Below are 23,701 nucleotides of genomic sequence, written 5' to 3' on the forward strand. Positions count from 1 at the left end.
CTATACAGTGTACAGCATCTTTAGTTATCAAAGGAATAAAGTAGAAAATAATCTTTAACAATGCCTTTTTCTCTCTCTCTCTCTCCCTAACATTAAATAATATCCATTCCTTTGCAAATATTGTTTTCCTTTAATCTTTAAGGAGCAAAGTTTATGAATGTTCTCTTTAGTATTTACTCCTAATGTGTATATTCTCTTCTTCTTCTTCTTTTTATATCCTCTACCCTATCTGAATAAGGAAAATTAAAGGAACTACTTTCTCTTCTTTTCCTTGTTCCTTCATTTTTTTTTTCTTTTCTGATATTCTGGCCTTCGGAATGCATTCAAAGATGGAAAAGCATCGATTCTATTGCCTCCCATGTATATTAGGTGGATATCTTTCTAATAATGTTCACAGTTTCTTTAATTAAGATCATAAATTTTATGTTCCCTTTGGTCCACCATTGCCCTTTGTTGAATGTTCTTTAATAAGAGATAAAGCAGTATATATATATTAATTGCTCAAGTATTGACATATTTTATATTCGAAAACAGTGATGAAACATACTATTAACTTTTGGAGGTATAATTAAAATTTTTAAAAATTCTAATGGTTTAATGAGAATTTCCCCAAAAAGTTCAAGAGTTCAATTTTTTTTTTTAAATTTTAATAAAATTAATAAAAAAATTTCAAAAAATGTAAGAGATTAAATAAAAATTTTCAAAAAAAATATCACCCAATTTTTTTAACAGTAAGAAAGGAAAAAGAAATTACATATTAAATATATTGACGCATCATTTTCATGAAAAAGATTTAGTATGAAAAGGTAGAAGAATTAATTAAAGGAACTCATGTGGGTATATCCAGAAATATCCCACCATGGAATTTATTTTGATTGATCAAAAGCTTGATTCATTTCTTACATGATATTCTGGATTATATCAACATCTAAATTCTTTAGCATTGCATATTCTCGTCATTCTCTAACACTACTTTCTTTTTTTCTTTAGTTTTTTTATTTATTTTACCTTTGTTTTGTCACGTCCGCAAGGAGAGAATTGTTGTGATTAGTTGATGAAGAGGAATCATTTCCAACTCATATGAATAGATATATATATATATCTTTATCAATCTAAGAGAAAGAAGAAATGAATGCTCTCTTTTTATATCAGAAATTTATGTTGCTGCCCTGTGGTCCACTTATATCATCCTTTATTCTCCTTGTTGGACTTTCTATTTGTTGATATTTATTATATATTTTGTGTGGGGAATAACAAGACTTTCTCAAATGCTTGCATCCTCTCGGTAAATAACATGCTTCTCGCCACATTTCTTGCTCTAAAACCTCCCCATAAAAAAAATCCTGAAGACTTCAATTTTCAATCTCCTGCTTGCTATTCTCTCGATAAGGAGCTTTTATTTATTTAATGTAATATCGATATATAAATTGTTTTGAATTTTAATTTAATAAATACTGTTGTTTCGAATATGTTTAAAGAAGGTAAGGATATTTTGATTTGGGGAATTTATTTAATCATTATTCCTCTAGCTTTTATCCTCAAGTGCTTGCTATTTTCACTTGATGGTTAATGTTGGCTAGGGTTTCTGTGTGAGGCCTCTGTTTATTTTGCTTTCTATTTTTTAACTTCCTTTTTAAGTTTTTGATTGCTTTCGTGGATTGTATCTTTCAAGTTCTAATTTCAATAAAATAATCGACTTTTCATAAAAAATAATTTAATAACTTCTTTTTTTATGGCCTGGATCACAAGTATAAGCAGAGGCGAATCTAGAGGGGTTGGCACTTGGTAGTAGCCCGCCCTTTAAATTTTTTAAAATTTTAATTTAATAAAAGTAAAATTACACTTTAACCCCTCTTAAAAATGATAAAATTTTAATTTAACACCTTAAAAATTGTTAGTAAAAATTAAATTTTAATTCTGTCTCTAGAATTACTGCCTTCGCTCCTAAGTACGAGGGTGGGTCTTATAAATATATATGACAATGGTTGGTGAGTGTATTAGAATTATTTGATAAAAACTATAATTCCTCATTCATCGTAAGGACTGGATGTAGTAGAGGAAGGCCCAAACCCAATAAATCCATATCCAGTCCTTCAGCTGTGGTCCTACTGGACTGGTTAATTTCTAACATCTGTCATTAGCTTGGAAATGAAACAACAACAATGACCCATTGAGTTCTAGAAAGCCCAACAAACTTCACACCTAAACCCCCAATTTCTTTAGTCTTTCCGTTTGTTCAACCCATTTCATTTTTGTTAAACCTTGGTTTTCTTCTACAAAACAGGTTGTAATGATAAAATATTAGTACTTTACCGGTTGTATAAATTTAACTTGTTACAAGGTTTAAATATTTGGAAGAAATTTTACAAATTAAAGAATAATTATATAAAAAAATTCAATTGGATATTGTTATATTTGTAAAAATTTATAAATAGTTTTAATAAAATAAATTTTAAAAATATTTGTTATAATTAAATAAAAATAAATTTTAAAACTTAAATTTTTATCTTTTAATGGGACCATGTGTATTAAATCAAATAAAATTAGAATGATGTAGAAAAAGGAATTTGATCTATTAAAATTCCCTATTGAAATTACATAGGAATTTTTAAATTCCCTAAAATATTTACCTAAATAATTTTATTTTTAGAAAACTTTAATACAAATCAAATTCCTCTTACAAATTTCTCATCCAAACTACCGGTTAAGTTTTTTTAAGGAAGTGCTAAAAAATGGCATTTATTGAGATGTAATTGGGTTAGCAATTGCGAATTAGTGTTTAATTAAAATGAGTAAACTAGACTAAGTTTTCGTTTTAATTATTAAATCATTTAAAAAATTTTACTTAAGTTATTGAGCTGTTAAAATTAGTGATACTTCTTGTACCAATTGAAAGCTCTCTTTTCCTTTCTCTTTTTCAGATTTTTTTTCATGAAACAACTTTAGACGTTACAAATTTGTAAATCAAAATTTAAATAACTTTTTTCTTTGATTTTTGACACTAAGTGTCAGGTCAACTTGGATCGAAAGTATATTCTTCTATTCGTTAATGAGTATCGATCCATCATACTAATCATTGAATTGTTGCTTGGAGCTCGCTGACAAAATTTAAAAAAAAAACTTAATAACTTAACGACTTAAATAAAATTTTTTTAATATTTCAACAATTTAAATTAAAATTTTTGAATAATCAATTAATTAAATTATGCAATTTTTTTATGAAGCCGTGAAAACAAAAACTTATAATTTAATCAGCAATTTAGCTAAAAATTATTATTAGAAAAAGCTAAGCGAATTGAATTGAAAGACCAAAATAACCCTCAGAAACTTTTATCCTCAAAAATCATACCGGTGGCAATGCTTTCATCACCAAACATAAAAAGAAAATGGTTACTCCCCATTATTTGTTGCTTCACAGCAAGCATCCATTACCATTTCCTCCGCTCACCCTTTCCAAAACGAAACGTTCCCTTATCTCTCAATTGACTGAACTTAAACATCAATATGGTGGGAATCTCAACATTAATTTTAATCCCAAGAAAAAAGTAAACTCACCATCGTCTGTTCATGCAGTGGAGAAAGATAGAGAGCGGTATGAAGTAGACCCAGAGAAGGCCAAAGAAGCCCTCCAAAAGCTTGACCAGCAGCTGCAAACTCTCTCTAATAAACCAGTAAGCACTCCTAAGATCAGAGGTAACTAATATTTCCCTCTCTTTTTATCTTTATAATCTTCAACACTCTGTAGTTCTATTGCTTCTATTTTGGCAACATTAAGGAGATTTCTGTTTTTTCCGCACTTAAATTTTTAATTAAAATCATGGATGCAGTTTGGGCTTTAGAGTAAATATTCTTTAACCAAATGTTTCTGTCCTGGAACAAGTCATTTCTCCCAAAGAAATCAAGAGAATAGTCTGATTAGTAGAGTTAAGCAGCAAATAAGGGGTGGCATCCACTTGGGTTTTGTTCAATTTATTCATTCAACCTCTTTTAGCGATGATATAATAAGAAGGCATCTAGCTGCATCTGGTCTCTTCAGTTAAAAAGGCATCCACGTGGGTTTAGTCCAATTTATTTGACTGAACAGTAGCTGTACTTATCTATCTGAGGCTGCCAAACCATATATACAAAGGCATTCCATGTAGCCCTCTATTCTTATTGCAAATGGCCAATTTAATTTCTTGAAACTGTCTTGATCCAACCCATATTCTAGTGGGATTTGTCAGCAAGAAAAATCTCATTTGAAATGATTGCACTATTAGGACATAAACCCGTTTCTGCTTGTTAAATAGCACACTTCGGGTGAGTGACACAGGTAGAATCAAGTTATTCTAAATTTAACATATACATGAAGGATCGTACACTTGTACCCATGTTAGAATTTACTAGCTTGTTAACCAAGGCTGTTGAGGAAGTGTAGTGACATGTTTCCTTTTAACTGGTTTGCAGCTTCAGATGTAAAGCTTACAAGGGACGAAATGGTAGAAGATAGCCCAGAAATTTCAGGATCTTTCCTAACATCTTTAACTACTGCTCTTCTTATTTTCACAATCTTCTACAATGTGTTGTTTTATTTTGTGATAAAGCCATCCATAGATGGACCAGACTCACCTCCTCCTCAACCTACCACCAGCTTCACTGAGCCAAGAGTTTTGGAGTAGTTCTCCACTCCTTCCACCATTAACACCACCACTTCTGTATAAGTTAATGTTGGTTAGAGTATTAAGAGCAATTTTTCTTATACATGTAATTGGAACATGAAACATGTTTTAGCCCATATCTCTTGAAACACAAAAATGCAAAGCAAAAGAAATATGTAAAACTTTGAATCCTCCAAGTTTCCTTTATATTTCAAACGCACATCTTGAGATGCGTGAAAGGAAAACTAAAATGCCATTGTACGAACCTTTATTATTATTGTTTAAAAATTACAAGTGAACTGAAAATTACTCAATTGGTTATTATTAAATTCATCTCTACTTCGTGTAGTGACAAATGATTTGAGATGCTTAATTCCTTGCTTCAAAGGATACTTCTTTTCATATCCTTAGATAAAAAAAAAACCATATTTTTCTTTAAATAAAGTACTGATTAACATAATCAATGTCATGTCATAAAAAAATAATCAATATAAAAAGATAATCAGTTTTAGGAAATAAATCTTAAATAGTTACGATAGAGATTAGTCCTTTTCACTTTCCACTGTAACAACACGTGGTAATAATTTTTTTATTGATTGCATGAAGCTTATTATAAGAGAAACCATGAACGGGGTCGGCCTAGAACTAGAAGGTGAGGCCCATTGCAGTGGTAATGGCTACGAGGTTCCTTCCTTCCTTGTTAAATATAGCAAACGCAAAGACAGCAATTGAAAACGCAACTGTCAGTTACAAAGAAAGAATTAACGATCTGCAATTCCCACCCTCAAAACAGACAACAATTCCCCCTTCCCCAAAAATAAACAATAAAAATTATGAGCACTGGCGAAGGAAAAACCGTGTGCGTAACTGGAGCCTCAGGTTACATCGCTTCATGCCTTGTTAAGCACCTTCTCCTTCGTGGTTACACTGTCAAAGCCTCTGTTCGTGACCCAAGTCTGTTCTTTTTCTTTTCATGATCTCGCATCTTCATCCTTTGTTCATCTTCTCTCTCGGATTTCAATCGCTTTGTTTCATTTTATTTTGTTTTATTTCTGATTTTTTTTCATGTTAATTCTTGTATTCTTGTGATTTGCACTCGTGCATACAAAACAAGAAACTGCCATATATCTGACATTGTAACATTCTTATGTGCTCTGATTGAATATTTTAATGAGGATAAGATTTTTTTGTTATGTTAATTCTCTTTTGTTTTTTTTTTGGCAACCCACCCTTTTCCAATATTCTCTCCTACCAACCATGCATAGTAAAAAAAAAATTATATACGAGCATCTGCTGTTTATAGGGACACAACTTCTTGTTTCTAGCATATTGTATTGTTTGTTTAGATGCATAATTTTTTGCATTAACTCTTTTTTGTTCTTATAAGTGTTACCTAGACGTTTCCTAAATTATTTCAATCATAGTAATTAGTTATTATTCATGAATAGGTGATCCAAGAAAGACACAACACTTGCTTGCACTTGAGGGTGCTGAGGAAAGGCTCAAGTTGTTTAAAGCAAACTTATTGGAAGAAGGTTCCTTTGATTCTGGTGTTGAAGGTTGTGATGGTGTTTTTCACACAGCATCTCCCTTTTATCATGATGTCACTGATCCACAGGTTGATGTTGAATTCTTTACCTATATGATCAACCCTTTAGTTTCCACTGTATGCAATATATTGTTTTCTAATACAACAGGATGAAAGTTGCCTATTTTGTCAAGCATTGTTTCTTTAATAAAATCTAATTACTTTCTTGAGGCTCTCTATTTTTGGTAAATGAACTCCATTGTAGCAGTTGCCTTCTTTGTTTTTGAAAATTTCATTTCCTCCTTTCAAAAAAAAAAATCATTTCCTTTCTTTTTGGATCATTTAAAATGTTCTTGCATGGTTTTGATGATGACAAGAAGTCATCAGTTTTGATCGCAGAGTCTATTATTGAAGAGGTTTTTGTAGGTTAAGTAGCAAAATAATTTCTCTTGGAAGAGCATTTCACAATTAAATTTCTTATAACATTATCCATTAGTGGCCAGGATCTTAATCATATGAAAACTAAGTGGTGCTTTGTTTTCAAAAATACTGGGAAAGAATTTGAACCATTTGGCTTTTGCATTACTTACAAGTAGAGAAGTAGGCTGATATTTACTCTGTGACTTGTAGTATGCTATTGGAGGGAAACATTCCCCATAATTTAAAGGTTTAAGAGGATTTGCTATAAGACTTATGACATACACACTAGATGATCATGGTGGTCAGTGATGAGTGGTGACCTCTTTCAAGTTTTTAAGTTTGTATATAGTATTTTAAGAGTATAGTAAACTTATTTCTGAGAGCACTAGTCCTCCCAACCTTTTTTTTTTCTTGGCTGTGTTATAACTTATCTCTCATTGGTTAGTAAATTTTTAGCTCTTCATTGCCCTTCTCAGGCAGAATTACTTGATCCTGCTGTGAAGGGAACACTGAATGTTCTGAACTCATGTGCTAATACACCATCTGTCAAACGAGTGGTCTTGACGTCTTCTATAGCTGCAGTCACATACAATGGGAAACCTCGAACTCCAGATGTTGTGGTTGATGAAAGTTGGTTTACCGATCCTGAGTACTGTAAGAATTTGAAGGTGAGTATATATACTATACATCTGTTAGTATATTGAGATTTGTGTTGTGTTTTATATGGAACTTCAACCTGTTACACTGAAATTACTAAGGAAAAATTAAAAATAAGAAAAAAAAAAGGATTTATATTGGAAACACATTGCAAGCTAAGTAATAGGCTACTTCTATCTTAGGATCTAAAAATTGACTTGTAGATTGGCTGAATAACTGGTTTAACTGTGAGTCTTTTTTACTTGTAACAAGCTAATCCATGACTATCTTGTCCTTTTAGTATGTTGGGGATACTGGTCACAGTTTTCAGAACAAATTCTGCATGGTTGCATGGACTGGCTAGTTGTTGGCTTGTTGCTGAAATCATTACTCTGCATTCAATTTCCTTGTTTGCACACTACACGATTTGTCATGCTACAACCTAATATTTTAATATATATCGCACAGGGTTTTTTCTTTTTCAATTTTATAAGAGGATATTATTGCTGAATGTCATCTTTTAATTTAATCAATGTTTATCTCATATTTTTCCTTGTTCAGCTCTGGTATGTAGTCTCAAAAACCATTGCTGAAGATTCTGCCTGGAAATTTGCAAAAGAGAAGGGTCTTGACATGGTTGTCGTAAACCCAGCGATGGTGATCGGTCCTCTTTTGCAGCCAACACTTAACACAAGTGCTGCAGCAGTTTTAAGCTTAATTAAAGGTAATTTTTGCCACGCTACCATTTACCTTCACAGCTATTTGCATTACATTTAATTTGGTGATATATATTCTTAACTATGGTGGTTGAGAATTTTTTTTTTAAATACAATCATTCTTCAAGGGCCTTCTGAAAATACACTTACACTTAACCTTGTACGTCTCTTATAGGTATTAGTAATACCTTCCAATATATAAATGTCTATCGATTTAAAGGGAAGAACTGATATTATAAATCAAGATTTCTATTAAGTATCTGTTTTGTTCTTTCTATTGAAATACTCGATTAAAAGGCCTTGTAATCAATTCGTCAAGCGTAAAATTTGTGTATAAGTACTGCGTAATAAAAAATGGCAAGATCTTACATCCCGTAAGTCCACCATGTTAGGTTGTCTTTAAGAAAATTGTAGCTTGTTGACATAACTGCGGCTTTTGCGTTGCATGCCTTCTAAGAAGAAAGTAGAAACAGATGGTGAGAAGAGGGGAAGTCCGTGGTTTGCAAAGTGGATAAGCAATGTAGTAGTTTTAGGAATTTCTTTCGTCAAACTTGGTTATTAATCTCATGTCGATCCTGTGTTGTTTGGGCAGGAGCACAAACATTTCCAAATGCAACATTTGGTTGGGTTAATGTAAAAGACGTTGCAAATGCACACATCCAGGCATTTGAGATTCCATCAGCTAGTGGAAGGTACTGTTTAGTCGAGAGGGTTGCACATTGCTCGGAAGTTGTGAAGATGTTAAGTGAGCTCTATCCTTCTTTCCAGCTTCCAGAAAAGTGAGTTCTTTGACTCACCACCATGTGCTTCTCTAGTCTATCTATATACAGCACTTCCCTTGGTTTTCAAGCCAAAAGTTTTTATTCTAAACTCTTTTTCCAGTAATTTAAATTATAATCAAATCTTCCACTCTATGAAGAATATATATTATAGGTTATCATTAAATTCTCAATGGATTGGGATTATATTATAATACTGAAGCAGAGTGCGGTTTTGATAAAATAATGGCAGATGTGCAGATGACAAGCCTTATGTGCCAACATATCAGGTGTCAAAGGAAAAAGCAAAAACATTGGGTATAGAGTTCACTCCTTTGGATGTGAGTCTCAAGGAAACAGTAGAAAGCTTGAAGGAAAAGGGATTTGTCAGTTTTGAGTCTTAGTCCTGCATCTCCTTCCTCCGTAACAAATAAATTGGTGAATAAATTTTCATTTTTTTATGATTTTTTCTCACTTTTCTTGAGAATGGGATAATATATAATTTATTGGCCCTCTAGCAGTTGGCTTCTGGGTATAATTGTTTCAGACATTTGACTAGGAAAAACTGATGATGAATTTAATAGTGAAAACTGTGTTTGACTTAATTTCTAATTTTAATATCAGCTGCTGTAATTATTTTATGAAGTACTCACTCTCCCATGGCCTCTTTGTCCAATTGGCAAGCAGGTACCTTTCCAAAGGATAGTAAGGTTCATGATGATGAGAAAAACCTATTCATGATCTAGAACAAATTTTTGGTAATTTAGGTAGATTCAGTTCATATTATTATTAAATTGTGAAAATTAAGATCATCAGTCATTTACAATACTATATCGAGCTTGGTAAATAAATCACGATATAAAAATTTACAAGTGATATGAAATGCTATTTTGATAAATTTTGCATGTAAAATACCACTATTTATTTCATAACAGCCATGAACACGTACTGTTTTAACTACAATTTTCGTTATGGTCAGCTGTGTAGGAGGACTAATACAATGTTCCTCTAAACAATATAAGATCATAAAAACTTTACAGCCATTTCTTTTTTTGAAATTTGCTTTCCCCTTTCCTACGAGAACTCTGAAACATATATGACAGCAATATATATGTATATAATATAATATAAGTTAGACTCCAACTAGAAATGCGGAACTTAAATTTGGATTATGTCCTGTAATTCCCAAGGGCCATCGAACGACTGTGTTTTTCTCAGGTTCCAGTGGAGGCCGTCATGGATGCTGGATAAGAAATCACTTGTAGAATCAACTTGACATGCTGTTGGAACAGGACATGGTGCCATACTGCACAAAAGAGCATCCCCAGCAGCTAACTGTTTTCTGTCCTTGCCATCAAATGATGCCCAAGCTGGACTTCTGCTATTAAATGGCACCACTATTCGCAATGTGACATGCTCAGGCAATATCAGGGGTCGAAACGATAATGAATGCGGACATATGGGTGTGAACAAGATACCCGGGACCTGCAATTTTAGGATGTTACATCAGCAACATATATTTTTAGTTATATGATCATGATTATATTCTGAAAATAAACATAGAAACTAATGGCATTAAAAAAGTATAATGAGGCAAAGATCTAGGACAAAATCCAAAGTGTTGCGTAACCAAATGTGCATTAAGAAGATCTAAGCAGGAAAAAAGAACATTATGTATCATTTGTCAAAGAAAATGAATAAACCAAGATCAAGATTCCAATGTTAAGTAGCAACAGATTTCTTTTATCCTCTCAATGACACCATCCATCTGAAAAGATAATATTCCACAAAATTCCAACTTGAGGCTAATTTTATCCATAGATGCCCTGCCTGCCTTAAACCATTCGTTACACCCTCACAAACCTCAATTTGTTGCTTCATCTCGGTGAAAACATATGGAATTCTTCAAATTAACATGATGGATACTGAGATTTACAGCACGTCTGAACCCTATCTTATACTTAACATGCATCATCCATGATATGAAACAGACCACATCATGGTCTTATTTTACATAGGATAGTTCCATTACACTCCCTTCCTACCAAAAATTTATTGGGCAAGGGAATACCAATGAGATTATGAAAAAGAAGTTATTTTACAGCTGATGTTTACTTTTTCTTACCACCGTTGTTATTAGTGGTATTTGGCAACCTGTAAAGAAAGATTCTATGGAAATGAATATCTAACTACCGAGAAAATTCATCACATTGTCCTTACATATCTACTGTATAAATAGACAAAACAGAACAGCAAAGTACTGGAAACACTTAGCTTTTGTTTAAATATAATATTATCTTTAGTCAAACCAAGCTCAAGGAAAGAGCAAGGAATACTTCCAAATTTTTAGTCATCAAAATTCCGACATGTTATTATTTCCATAAAGCATGATATTTTCAAATTTAACGGTAATTATGATGATTATCAGAAATGTACCTGTGGGTGGACCATTGATCCTCCAGCTGCCAGAGAATATGCAGTGCTACCAGATGTTGTTGACAAAATTAAACCATCTCCTTGCACGCATGTGACAAAGGAATTGTCACAATAGCATTCCAGATTTGTGAGGTATGATGATATTCCACGGTCTATTGTAACCTCATTCAGAACAAGAATAGGTTCTTCTGTTTCGTACTCATTTTTAGCTGCATCTCTAATAACACGACAAAGCAAGCGGTGTCGTAAGGTTATACTGACAGGTCCCCTCAGGACAGAATCAAGGCATTCCTTAAAATGTTCACTATCTACAGCAAAGTCAAAGAATTTTCCTTTTGTTCTGATATGCGAGTTAACAAGTATTTTCAACTACAAAAAAAAAAAAATTGTTCAAATTAACCACTTTTAATAATCATTTAATTAATCTTTCATTAAAGAAGTACTTCATGAAGTGGAAGGATACGAAACGGAGTCATAAAGCCCAAAGACCCTAAAGAAAATGGAACAATTGGAGGAACAGGTCCTTTGAACATTGATGCTGCCTGTAAAGAACAATTAGGTGATGATTGCTAAGCATGAAAAAATCCAAAATAAATAAGAAAAGAAAACCAACATAACTAGTTCAGAAGAAACTCAAATGGCACCAGATTTACTTGTACAGGTAAGTTCTGCTCCAATGATTATAGTCATGTTAAGGAAACTGAGTCCATATAAAATCTGATGGTACAGAGCTTTGAGAGACTATCCAGGGAAGGACTCAGAATTGATGTTCAGTGTGGCAAATTTTTAATTTCACAAAAACAACAAAAAAACAAACTAAATAAATATCTAATAATTTCATAAAAACGAAAACAAAAATCATTTTAGAAAATTTATTAACTTCCACTTTTACTAATGTATTTGGGTTTTTAACTATGCCTTCCCATGTTTTTGTAGGTTCCAAGGGGCATTCACTGCAAGGATGGCATACTGCAGGCTTCAAAATCCAGATATAGTGCACAAACACTTTAACGAAATTTAAAATCCTTCATAAAGATATAGTAGAATAAAACTAAATGTAAATGCCATTTGTTCCAACATTACACCAATCGAAGTGATAATTTTATATTCTCAAAGGTTGGCCATTTCATTTAAAAATATGGGTTCAGTCAAACTTAAATAACTTACCCATAGAACAGTTCCATCACCACCAAGGGTTATGACAAGATCAACTTTTGTGTGTAGGAGCAAAATTTCCTGGTCTAAAGAGCAAAAAAAAAATGGTTAAATAAGAAATCAGAATATAATCTAGAAGTAAAAAATAGTTACATGACAAATACATCAAGCCAATTGACTGCAGAGAAAGTATAGAACCATCAGCTACAAATACCAACAAGCACTAAATTAGAAAAAAGAAAAAGAATCTTGGTTTCTTTATTAAATTGAAGGGTAGGTTTCTCAAAAGCTAGCAATTGTAAACTTATATCTAATCCTAGAAAAAGGTTGCTTGCAAAGATTCAAAGATACTAGTGGATAGGACTTCTTGGCAAAAGGAAGCAAAGGAGAAGACATAGGTGCCTTGAGCAAAAACAGAACCTTATAAATAAGTATGTTCATATTTTCTGTCCCTTATATTTAATCTAAAATTCATTTGTTCTAAAATTTTATTTTTATATATAATTATTGCATTGTTATTTTCCCAATTCAAATTTATCCAATTCTATGTTAAGAAAGAATCTGGAATGAATCCAATTTTCCCCATCTTTGATATATTATCTATATTTGAGGTTTGCAAACACAAGTAGAGAATCAATGTCTTGGCTGTCTAACAACATGAACCTGGAAACATGTATTTTAAAAATTATATAAAAGCAAATAAAAAGAACCACCAAGCAGTAGAGAATTGAACATCAACACTTAAAAGCTTCTAGACAGGCAGCACCAAAGATATAATAAGCCGAGATATTTAATTCATTGTGAAATGGGTATTAGTATAACCATAACTACTTCCATAAGCAGAATAAATGACTAACTACTTACCATCTTTCCATGTTTGTACATAGTTGAAGTCAGACGATTCTGTCAGAAGTTCAGCTCTCACACGTGGTTCAACATAAATGTTTAACTTTTTCTTTTCTTTCAACCATCTGGATGAAAGGTTTGGAGTGAGATTAAAAAAATATGCAATAGAAGAAAATTTCTTTTGCCCTTTTAAGGAATATGTACATGCAACATTGTAAAGACAATATACAATATAAAGTCAAAGAAGTTAATGCAAGTCCAGAGAACTAGAAATGCCAAAAAATTACAAAAAGTTGAACACCCTCAGAATAATTAATAAGAACAATACCCTGATTTTGGAAATATCTTAAACATCAGCCGACCTAAACACCACCTTGCAGCCAATCAGGGCAGTCAAGGGGCAGTGCCATCTAGCATAAGTACCAAACAACCAGGGGGCGAAGCCAGGGGTGTTACAGGGACCATGGCCCCACTTTACCTTTAGAAATTTAATTATATTACCTTTTTGTGGTGAAAATACATTATTCAAATCCACATCCCCCACCCAAATGAAATTTTAACTTGGTCCTCTTACAAGAGTTTCTTTTTATTGGCTAATGAAAAAAGGACAAAAGTTTAGCATAAGTGACAAGTTTTGTAATTTATTAATACTTTTAGATTTAATAGTTGCAGTTAAATTAAGAATTTACCTTTTTTTTTAATTAGTCAAATAATTTCTTTCTATACTAATAAATACTGTTCAAAGAATTTTCAATGTTAATTGTGTATGGAACTTCTTTTTAATTTTTCTTCATCATCTTTTAGTTTTTTTTTTTCAATAAATCTTCATAATTTCATCTTGAATTTTTAAAATAACTTTGTAATTTTATCAGGGTCTTTATGTACACACAAAGTAGATTGAAATTTGTTTATCTTTTACTAGTTAAAGAAGTATATAGTATAATTTTGTTTTATTTTGAGTATAATATATATTTTTACACTTACTGTTATAATTTAATCCTCAAAACAGAAATCCTAGCTTTGCCGTGCATGCAACCTTAAAGAAAAATGGTTCACAATAAAGCTATATCTAATTAAGGAGGTTTGTTCATAAGTTCTTGTTGAATATGGAAGTGAGAGTCTGAATAAATTTATTTCTCGAATAAAGATGATAGAAATTTAAGCAAGTATCCTATATCTTACAACAAATATTTCAAAGAAACTAAAACTGTTTTAGCTTTAAAAGTAGTAAATCCCTCTAAGACCACATCAACATTCAACAATGGCTCCTAAATCACAAGAAACAGCATCACATAAATAAGAAAGAAAGGTCCCAGCGATAAACCATAGGTCATGGATGAATCATACAGATAAGGCATGGAGAAGAGGAATGAAGTAGTGCATTAAAAGGCGCTTATATTATGACCAAAAAGCAGGAGCAAGTCCTTTGTTTTTTTTTCCCTGGGATAATTAGCCTTAAAGCAAGTGAAACACATTAAAATATGCATTATTTTGTATGTCTCGAAGAGTTTTGCAGAGATCGGCAAAGGCAAAAAGACTTAAAGCGATTTGCATGAAACTTGCACTCAGAATTTCACAATGTAAAGGTAATTATCATTCTCAATATCCGCACCTGACCATTTGTGCACAAAGAATTCGAACAGAAACTGAATTTGGTTTTGTCAAAATAAGCACAGTCTGCGGGTCAGATTCCCACTTCAGAGAAATCTGGAAAGAGAAAGGGTTTACTAGATGACAGATAGGAGGCAAATAATAAACAAACAATATCCAAACTAAATTTTAAGGAAGATACTAAGGGGGAAAAAAGGGAAAATATTAGTCCATGATAGAAAGTGTGTTGCTTATAAATTTGCAGCAAAAAAAGCTCCCTAACTGGATAGGTGAAGGAATACCTGTTTACTGCTGCGTTCTGCAGTCGTAATATTCCCTTTTTCAAAAGAGACAATGTCATGTTTGTGCTGATCACCATTCTCACCCTTGCACCACCATGAAAGTTTAAATGATGCCTGTCGCACCAAACATAGTTTTGAATTATGCGGTCTGAACATTTATGCTAAAAATGATTTCACATTGGTGAATTGGATAATCTGTCCTCCTTAGACTTGAAATAATGTATTTGCTTGCCCATGGGAAGAAATATGAAAAGCTGAATCCTAAAACATACAAAACATTAAAGGAAAGCCTAGATAATGTTGTTGTCCAAACCAAACAAATAACATAACAAACATCCAGAAAGAGGAAAGATTTAAGAAAAAGATAAAAAAAGGGACAGATGCCAAGTGAACAAGGAAATAGAAAAGGTATACTAAGCTAGAAGGTTATTGGTTCAAAATAGAAGGATAATAACAAACCAGACCTTTCTCATCATCTTACTTCGATCTACATTGGAACTCGAGTCTGATCCTCTGTCACGAAGAACCTCATGGGAGCAAATCCCATGCTTCATACAGCATTCATCAAAAATCTTGTCCAGTTCATTCTGCTGCATCAATTGTTTGTCTGAGTTCTTCACTTTCCCGCAATCAATATTACCATTTTGCTCAGCAATTTGAGCTACCATAAAAGAGTAAAATGCATTAACATCAGACTTCAAAGCAATATAGAGAGGTCAATACACACAAAAGCGTCAGTGTAATAAAGATCATTACTGTGAAGTACAGGAACATAAAATTTAGAGCTCTTCAAAGGAAGAAAAATAAAAAGCATAAAAAAGGAACTTGGGAAACAAAGCAAGCAGCTTTAAAATTTTGCCAACAGTCATAATTCGTCCTCAATGTTTGAGCTAGAGACACTCAGAAGCAGACTCTTAACATCTCAATGGCAGTAGTGTACAAACAAGATCCTTTATCAAGGATTATATGGAAGGCAAATTCCCCTCCCCCATATTTTAACTCTTTTGAGAAGTCCAACATTTATTCCTCCTGCCTAAACTGTAGAAGATTTCTGATAAAAGAAACCAACTCTATTTAAGAAGAACCACCTAAAGAAACCGATCGTTGGCATATTTGGACATTGCCTTTTTATTCAAAAGAAGATGTCCAAATATTTAGAAGAAAGAAAAATTATTCACTAAAAAACAGAAAGGAAAACTAAAGGAAACAATGTCCAAATATTTGGAAAATGATTAAAAAAAAAAGGGTGTTCTCCTGTAAGAATTTTGGGCAATGTCCTAATTTCATCATTCTGAACATTGAGGACATTGCCTTCGTTTCATTTAACATATCTCCTACATCCCATAGGCACTGCCCTGAACAAATTTGCTACATCAGCAATACATACATATAACAATAGGGAGAACTCCCTTTTTTATCATTTTTCCCTGAGTCAGTCTATAAATAACCATCCTCATCCACTGTTATGTTTCCATAACATCATTTATAAGGACATTAGAGACAGAGAACTTCATGCAATAGAAAACCTTCTAGAGCTCACAAGTCCATCTAAGTGTGTTCAAGTAACTACGGCAGCCAACTCATGCAAAAGTGTAATAGACCAATCTTGAGATAAAAAATGGATGATGACAACGTCTATCCAACTGAATAAGATAATTAAAATGCACAACTAAAACTCAGCATGTGTATAAAGGTATCCAAACTAACATACGAGTAAAACTTTATGGATTAAGAGCACAGTTTAAAATAATTGGTTCACTTGACAAGTATCTCCAGATCCCATCACCATCCACAAATAGGTAAAAGGTACATCAATCATCGTTTTATTTAGCTTCCATTTCAAAGAAAAGATTTCTTCACCATCTTATTTGCTTTTTAACCATTTATATACCTCTAATGGAGTTAATTGTACTAAAAACCTAGCATATGCATCATATAGAACCTTTAGCCATACAATCCCAAGCTCTTGCAAGCTAATTAACTTTAACAAGGTTTGTTTCTTTCGCAGTTTCCAAGGATGCTGTCAAGTTTTCATGATAACTAATCCCAACAAATGAAATGAATCAAATTCTTTTAGATAGGCTGTGACGATACTAAATGGAAGCAACAAAATGACTGATAGTACCGCAAGAGTTTAAGCAAGTACCTTCTGATACTCTCTTATTTCGTACTTTCCAAAATTCTCAGAAGACAAGACATGGAAGCATAATTCTTACAATTTCCATTGAATTATCTACAGAAGGGCAAGTCCTCCAACTTCATAGCATTTGGCCTGATACTGGAATAGCCAGAATCTGATAATAATGAGTCCAAATTTGATCAGCAAGTTCCAAAGCTAACATAATGTCTAATTTCCAGTACTTGTGCAACAAGAAAACTCGATGCTCTGAAAGTAGTCCCATGTAATGAAGCAAGTCCAACTTTATCCCCCTCTATGATAAGTAACATTTTTATGTAGCAGGAAGGAAAATCACACAAGAAAAGAGCAGATGTTTAAAGAGAGGAGGAAAAAAAAAAGAACAAAGCAAAATTATTCACTAAAAAGCAGAAAGCGTAAGAAAGGAAGACAATGTGCAAAAATGCAAAGCAGTAAAAAACTTTCTATAATGTTTTGCAGAATTAAGGCTATTTGAATATCCATTTGATACAGTAAATTCAATGGTCCAAAAGAAGTTCTAAAATGTACTTTTTATCAATCAAAAATATCATTTAGACTTCATGCTCTGCTAAATTTAACAAGGAAACTTGAAAGATGCATTCATAAGTTCACAACCAGGATAGATTGAAATTTGAGAAATCAACAAAGCTGATTAAGCATGTTCGAACCAGTATCATAGATTAGGCATTAAAGGATGAAAAATATTTGAAAGAACAGCCTGTTTGGCTGGAGTTGCAGCAAAAAGAACTGTAGAAATTAACTTCTTGACTGATGTATTAAATCAATTGCAATAACTAAAACAAATTGTCTATAAGGAACACTGCACTAAATTTTTGTACAAGCTTCTAAAGTTGGAGTTTCAGCTTCTGGTCACCAAAATCTCATTTTTCAAGTATTAAATACCTAAGAGCTATTTTCCAAAACCCAACATCATGGAGTGAGAGAAGATGCTCATGAAGTTAGACAAACCAGAAATATAAATTAAATGTCAAACATCGACGAAATAAAGTACATCAGAAAGACCCGCTTAAGAAAAGGTCTGACACATAGAAGGGTCAATTCTAAGTTTTTTCATGTATTTGGAGGATCCTTGGAAGTCATATCTCCATATCCATGTTTCCAATACTTCAAGGAAAAAAGAAGATTCTGGACAACAAAGCTTCAAGCAAATATTTGGAATAACCATATAGCCCGACACAGTACATGGTGGTGAGGTTAAATGACCAAAGGCAAACAGGCTTCAACATATGATGTTTCCTCTCTTGCTAGGGCTTCAAAAGATGAGTGATAATAACTTCAAAAACTATTTCTTATAAGGTAACCAGCCTACCACCCATTCTTTATTGTGGAAAAAAACTTCAGAATTTCACTGCCACAAAATCAGTTAGAACCTACAACATTCCTAAGACTACTGTTACTTATTAGCAGCCTGCTAAGGGCTGACATGCAACTAATCGCTGCAGAACTAGACCTTACCTTTGATGGGGCGAGGGGGAATGTGGGCAAAGATGATTTGCTTGGAGGCTTTTGAGGTATACTACAAATCACAAGATCGAAACGGAATGCCACATTCTCCAACTTAAAGTATTAGGTCGGGCTATCTAAGATGAATTAAGGCTATATGTTAGAAAGGTGTTCAGTTGGCAGCCAAATCTGACTTTTTCATGATAGGAAGCCTGCTCCTGATGGCTGGGTCAAAGGATTTCCACTTTGCAATGAACTAGTTATTGGTAATATTAACTTGCTTACCAAAGCTAAATTATTAGTAACATCTAATTGCATAGACGTAAATTGGAGAACATCCGCAGCCTATCAACCATCTAGTACCATAGCAGAATCCTCAAGATACTAAATAGGTAAGGAGCATTAATGGAATTTTTGTTTAACTCCATGCTGTGGGACTTCCAAAACTACAACATGACTCTTTCTTCAGTTTGTTTAAAATAGAAATGAATTAGCATCAAAATAAAAGAGGGGGGAACTTTTCTGCTGATAAAAGATCAACTTAAAAAGTAATTTCTCTAAAATAACACAGAGACTTCTGAGGCCAAGTTAGCAAACATCAAATTATGCATGAAAATAAATACTAATAAGGTATTAGAAGATGGGCTCAGTTACTGTTAGACTTGAATTTGTGGAAATATCATTTAATGTATTCAAAATTTACACACTAAGAATATCAGTAAAAATAAATATCATTTAGTTTTATAGCATAGAAATCATGAACAATAGCATAAAGCATTTAAAAGTGACTCATTTATCTACCCGCAGGGAAAGCTTCAAACAGAAACGGTACATATAAATACATAAGAAATGAATTTTCATGTGACAAAGAACATTCAAATGTTATTTTACTCCTCCTTAATGACTACAAGGTTACAAGGCTAAATATCAAATACTGTGCCATCAAGAAACAAGTTTTCCATAAACAACCTTGTAGTAGTAGAGGAAAACAAATTAAAGATTCAAACAAGGCAAATGAAGTTGAATGTGCCCATCAGTTAAGCACTTTACAATGTCAGCAATTTCTTTTTACCAGAATAGATTAGGTTGTAGGTGTAAATCAAACAACTAGAAAAAGTGAGTTCAAGCATTCTTTATTTCCTCTTTTAGAGTAGTTCTTCAAAATATATGAAATACCGAAAATATGAAACACATAACAGAACAGATATGAAGTTTAATCTTAAAAACCTTTACGCTCCATCTGTATATTCCTGGTTTTCTCCAGCTCATATCTACGTTTCCATTCAGCAGCTTCAGCTTGAGCAGAAGCCTTTCCTTCAGCAGCTCGTCTTAATGCCTTTGCAACAGCTAATAACGTGTTCATAATAATAAGCACCAAGAATGAAATAAAAAGAGATAGTTCAATAGGAAGGCATAAATGCATTAAAAATTGACACAGAACATACTTCTCAAAGCTTCTGAGAATTCTATAAGATGCTCATCCATTCCTTCAACAGGAGTTTGTTGAAGAAGTTCTTCCACTGCCTTCTCAGAATGGACAAGAGAAAGTGAATCAACGAAACCGTTCTCTGGCTTCAAGCATGAAACACTTGTATCCCCATGTCCAAAGGAAGCCTGTTCAGAGTTTATATATATGAAATTGATTCCAATAAGAAAACAAGATGTGCCTTTTTAAGATGAGTCCAGTTAACAGTGCCTATAGGCACTATTTAAAGGTTCTTAAAATGCTATTCAAGGTTTTGCATTTAATACAATGTATTACTAAATTCAAAGCAAAGCGTGCTGTTTGAATGCATATTACAGTCTAGCCATTTGTTCATTTTTAGTTAAAGCGAAACATAGAGAAGCAAAAAAGCTAGTATAAAAGCGACAACCAAACAAAGCCTCGAATAAGTAACGCATTTTAGAGATTGAAAACTATTTTTGTTTCACTGGCCTCGTCTTTCACTTTTTTCTTTTCATAATGTTTCGTATGCAACACATTATAAAGTTAGTAGCTCCTAAAGATTTTGATATAGGACTGCAAAACAGACTGCCTCATAAATGTCCAAAAATCCTTTTTAAGGGAAGAATACCGCCATTAACATATTTAACCAAATGAAGCGCAAAGATCATTGGTACCTCTCCAACATGGCTTCTTAAATGGAAATTAGAATAGTTACAGAAGTAAACTTAGGTTAATTCTTCCAAAAGTATGGTGATCCCCAATAAGAACGTAGAAAGTTCAAGTCAACCAAAGACAACAAAAGAGGGAAAATATAAACATCCTATTGTCTTTATTAACAGGAAGATACATAGTTCAGGTCAACCAAAGCCAAAATGGTTTGGATAAACAATTAGAGACAAATGTTATACCAGTAATTGAATCGTACAATGCAGCACACGTGCATGAATACACAGAACTCTCATATCCAAAAATCGTAGGAGTCCTACGCCACGCCCAATTCAAGATTTTCACCAAGCCTTCCATTTTTTATCAAATTAAAGCTACGAAATTTTACTGTTTTATCAGTTTCATAACTACAACACACTATCAACAACCAAAAACATAAAAACTGAGAATTCTGAAGGTAAAAAAAAAAAAAACACCCAATACAGAAAAATCAAAAGAATATTTAATTCAGCAGCCAACTAAGCAACCCAATAGCAGAAAGACTAATAAAGAAGCCATAATGATAACAAAGCAAATAACCCAGCAAGAAAAAGTAAGAATTAAGCAGCAAAGACATGTAAAGAAGCCATGTATGATATGCATATTATTATAAAAAAAGAAAATGAGCAGAAAGACAAAGGAAAGAGAGAGCGAGAAAATTAATTACAGTGGAATCATGATTGCTGGGAGACATGGTTGTGAGGAAAGGGAAGGGAGACAATGGCAGTTGAGAGTTGAGAGAATGAGAAAGCAAGGATAAATAGGAGAACAGAGGAGGTTTCTTATAGGAGTTGAGAGAAGTGCAGCTATTGTCGTCAATCACACATCTTCTACGTGTGCCATGACATTAGGGGGAAGTAAATAAATACGGTGAAAATATATATTTAAATGGTAAAAAGATAATTTACTTCCGATTTGAGTAATATATATAAAAAAATTATACGTTTCATATTATCATTAATCATTAATGTTAAAATTTAAGGGATTTATTTGTAATTATTTTAATAAATTCAGAAATTATTACTCATTTTATTTATTGACATCAATATCAAAATATAATATTTTAAATTACAATACAAAGCTTGGTTTCACTAATGAGATTACCTTGTTTAGAACAAAGGAGAGATAAAATGTGTTATGATTTAGCAAGCCCCCCTCCATAGGATTGTTGAGAGGTTTTCATTCCCTTTTTGTCTCTCTTCAAAGTCAAACTTGAACTGCTTATTTTTTAACATTAAAAAAATAAATAATCACGAATAAGCATATGGTGGGTCCCTTCCCCATCTTCATTCTCCGCGTGGGGGATCATATGTCATATCAAAGAATTCAAGAATCAAGATGATTGGAGTTTTTGTTTTTTGTTTTTTTCATAAATATATATTTTTAAACATTTTAAAAAAATTACACACTTTCTAAAGTAACCTTAAATAAGTATTAAATATGATTCATGGTTAATAAGCATATGTGTACTTGATTTAATAATCCAATAAATATTAAATATTGATTTACTTTCAAAAAATAGTGCAATTTTTATATAAATTTAGCAAATCAAAAGTTTAAATTTCATAAATTTAAAAATGTTAAAAAATAAAAAGTAATCTTATTTTTACCGATTTATTCTGACACTCAATGGTTTCTTCAAATTTCTGTTCTAATGCGCTAATTATTAAACTATAAATGTGTAAAGGATATTTTTCTTGAAATTTGATATATTTTATTTTCTAAAATAAATTAAAATATCACCAAAATATAAAAATTTTAATGTGAATATCAGCTTTTGAAATTGGTTGGTTAATGAAAAAAAAATGCAAAACAACCAAATTAATATATCAACATTTAAAATTTAATTACATTTTAACATGAACTCAATCTTACATTATTACTGTTGCGGTAATTTACAAAACATGAATTTAAATATACTTAAAAGCACATTAAAGCTTCTATGGTATATTAAAAAAATACATAAGTTGTTGATTGAATTTTAGTTTAATTGACATCGGTATTGTCGTTAATACATGATAACGTGAGTTCAAGTGTGTTGAAGCGTATTATTTTTCTATTTAAGCGTTAAAAATGGGCTATAAATAGTTTTAGTCCCAGAATTGTAATGCTACATTCATATAAAGGAAAGTATATAAATAACTTGTGAAAAATAAAATAAAATAAAGAATACAGATTGTACGTGAAAACCCTTTTAGAAAAAAACTACAAGCAGAGGAGAAGAAAATTTACTATGTTGAATTCGAATTTAATTAGCAGAGGAATAGACTATTCTAATCAATATAAAATAGATGGAGTTTAATAAGTTTTAAAAATCTTATTCTAAAATAAAAGAATTGTAGTTCTATATGGATTCTACTTCTGTTTTATTTTACTACTGTATTTTATTTAAATAATGATTTAGGTCATTTAATTCTAACATAACATAAGTTGGTAGGTTTAGTTTAATATTTTCTCTTTTCTACTTCACAAAAATTAAAAAGTTAATTACTCCACCTTAATTTATTAAAAATTGTTCTTCATATTTATTTTTTTTGAAAATTAAAAAGTTAATTTATAAACCAATGATTTAACAATGTGAGATTAGCTTCTTAATTATTTCAACAAATTTTAATAAAATGGAGTAGAGTAGAGGACTAACTTCTTAAATTTTATCAAATAAAGAGTTGAAATTTATAATTAGACCTAGATCGGTAAGTGGGATATCTTAATCCTTAAATTACATTTTCAAGACTCTATTGGTAATGAGGGGTAATTAATATGTATCATTACCTTACATATTAGTACTTGAGTTAAAATACAATTTTACAATCTTCGAAAAAATATTTACAAATAATTCAATTTTTATAAAAATAAATAAATAACAAACAAGCGCATGGCTGCTACGTCTAATTTGGAGTTGT

At 32.1% G+C, this 23,701-nt stretch overlaps 3 protein-coding genes across 3 annotated transcripts; 2 read left to right on the top strand and 1 right to left on the bottom strand.

The window, feature by feature from the left end:
- Positions 1–3,352: 3,352 nt before the first annotated feature.
- Positions 3,353–4,826, top strand: LOC107959303 (uncharacterized). Its single transcript, XM_016895327.2, has 2 exons — positions 3,353–3,693; positions 4,447–4,826. The coding sequence occupies exons 1-2, from the start codon at positions 3,387–3,389 to the stop codon at positions 4,656–4,658; spliced, it is 519 nt and encodes a 172-aa protein (XP_016750816.1). The 5' UTR covers positions 3,353–3,386; the 3' UTR covers positions 4,659–4,826.
- Positions 4,827–4,962: 136 nt separating this feature from the next.
- Positions 4,963–9,300, top strand: LOC107959302 (phenylacetaldehyde reductase). Its single transcript, XM_016895326.2, has 6 exons — positions 4,963–5,591; positions 6,086–6,255; positions 7,062–7,253; positions 7,783–7,945; positions 8,530–8,716; positions 8,949–9,300. Exons 1-6 carry the CDS (start codon positions 5,471–5,473, stop codon positions 9,097–9,099), a joined length of 984 nt encoding a protein of 327 aa, XP_016750815.2. The 5' UTR covers positions 4,963–5,470; the 3' UTR covers positions 9,100–9,300.
- Positions 9,301–9,593: 293 nt separating this feature from the next.
- Positions 9,594–21,628, bottom strand: LOC107959301 (NAD(H) kinase 1). Its single transcript, XM_016895322.2, has 11 exons — positions 21,466–21,628; positions 20,092–20,260; positions 19,874–19,993; positions 15,489–15,685; positions 15,025–15,138; positions 14,745–14,839; positions 13,151–13,257; positions 12,299–12,372; positions 11,595–11,673; positions 11,132–11,439; positions 9,594–10,180 (listed from the first exon to the last, which is right to left on the bottom strand). The coding sequence occupies exons 1-11, from the start codon at positions 21,490–21,492 to the stop codon at positions 9,854–9,856; spliced, it is 1,617 nt and encodes a 538-aa protein (XP_016750811.2). The 5' UTR covers positions 21,493–21,628; the 3' UTR covers positions 9,594–9,853.
- Positions 21,629–23,701: the final 2,073 nt, after the last annotated feature.

Source organism: Gossypium hirsutum, chromosome A05 (assembly GCF_007990345.1).
Source record: "Gossypium hirsutum isolate 1008001.06 chromosome A05, Gossypium_hirsutum_v2.1, whole genome shotgun sequence".
NCBI classification, from domain to species: Eukaryota; Viridiplantae; Streptophyta; class Magnoliopsida; order Malvales; family Malvaceae; genus Gossypium; species Gossypium hirsutum.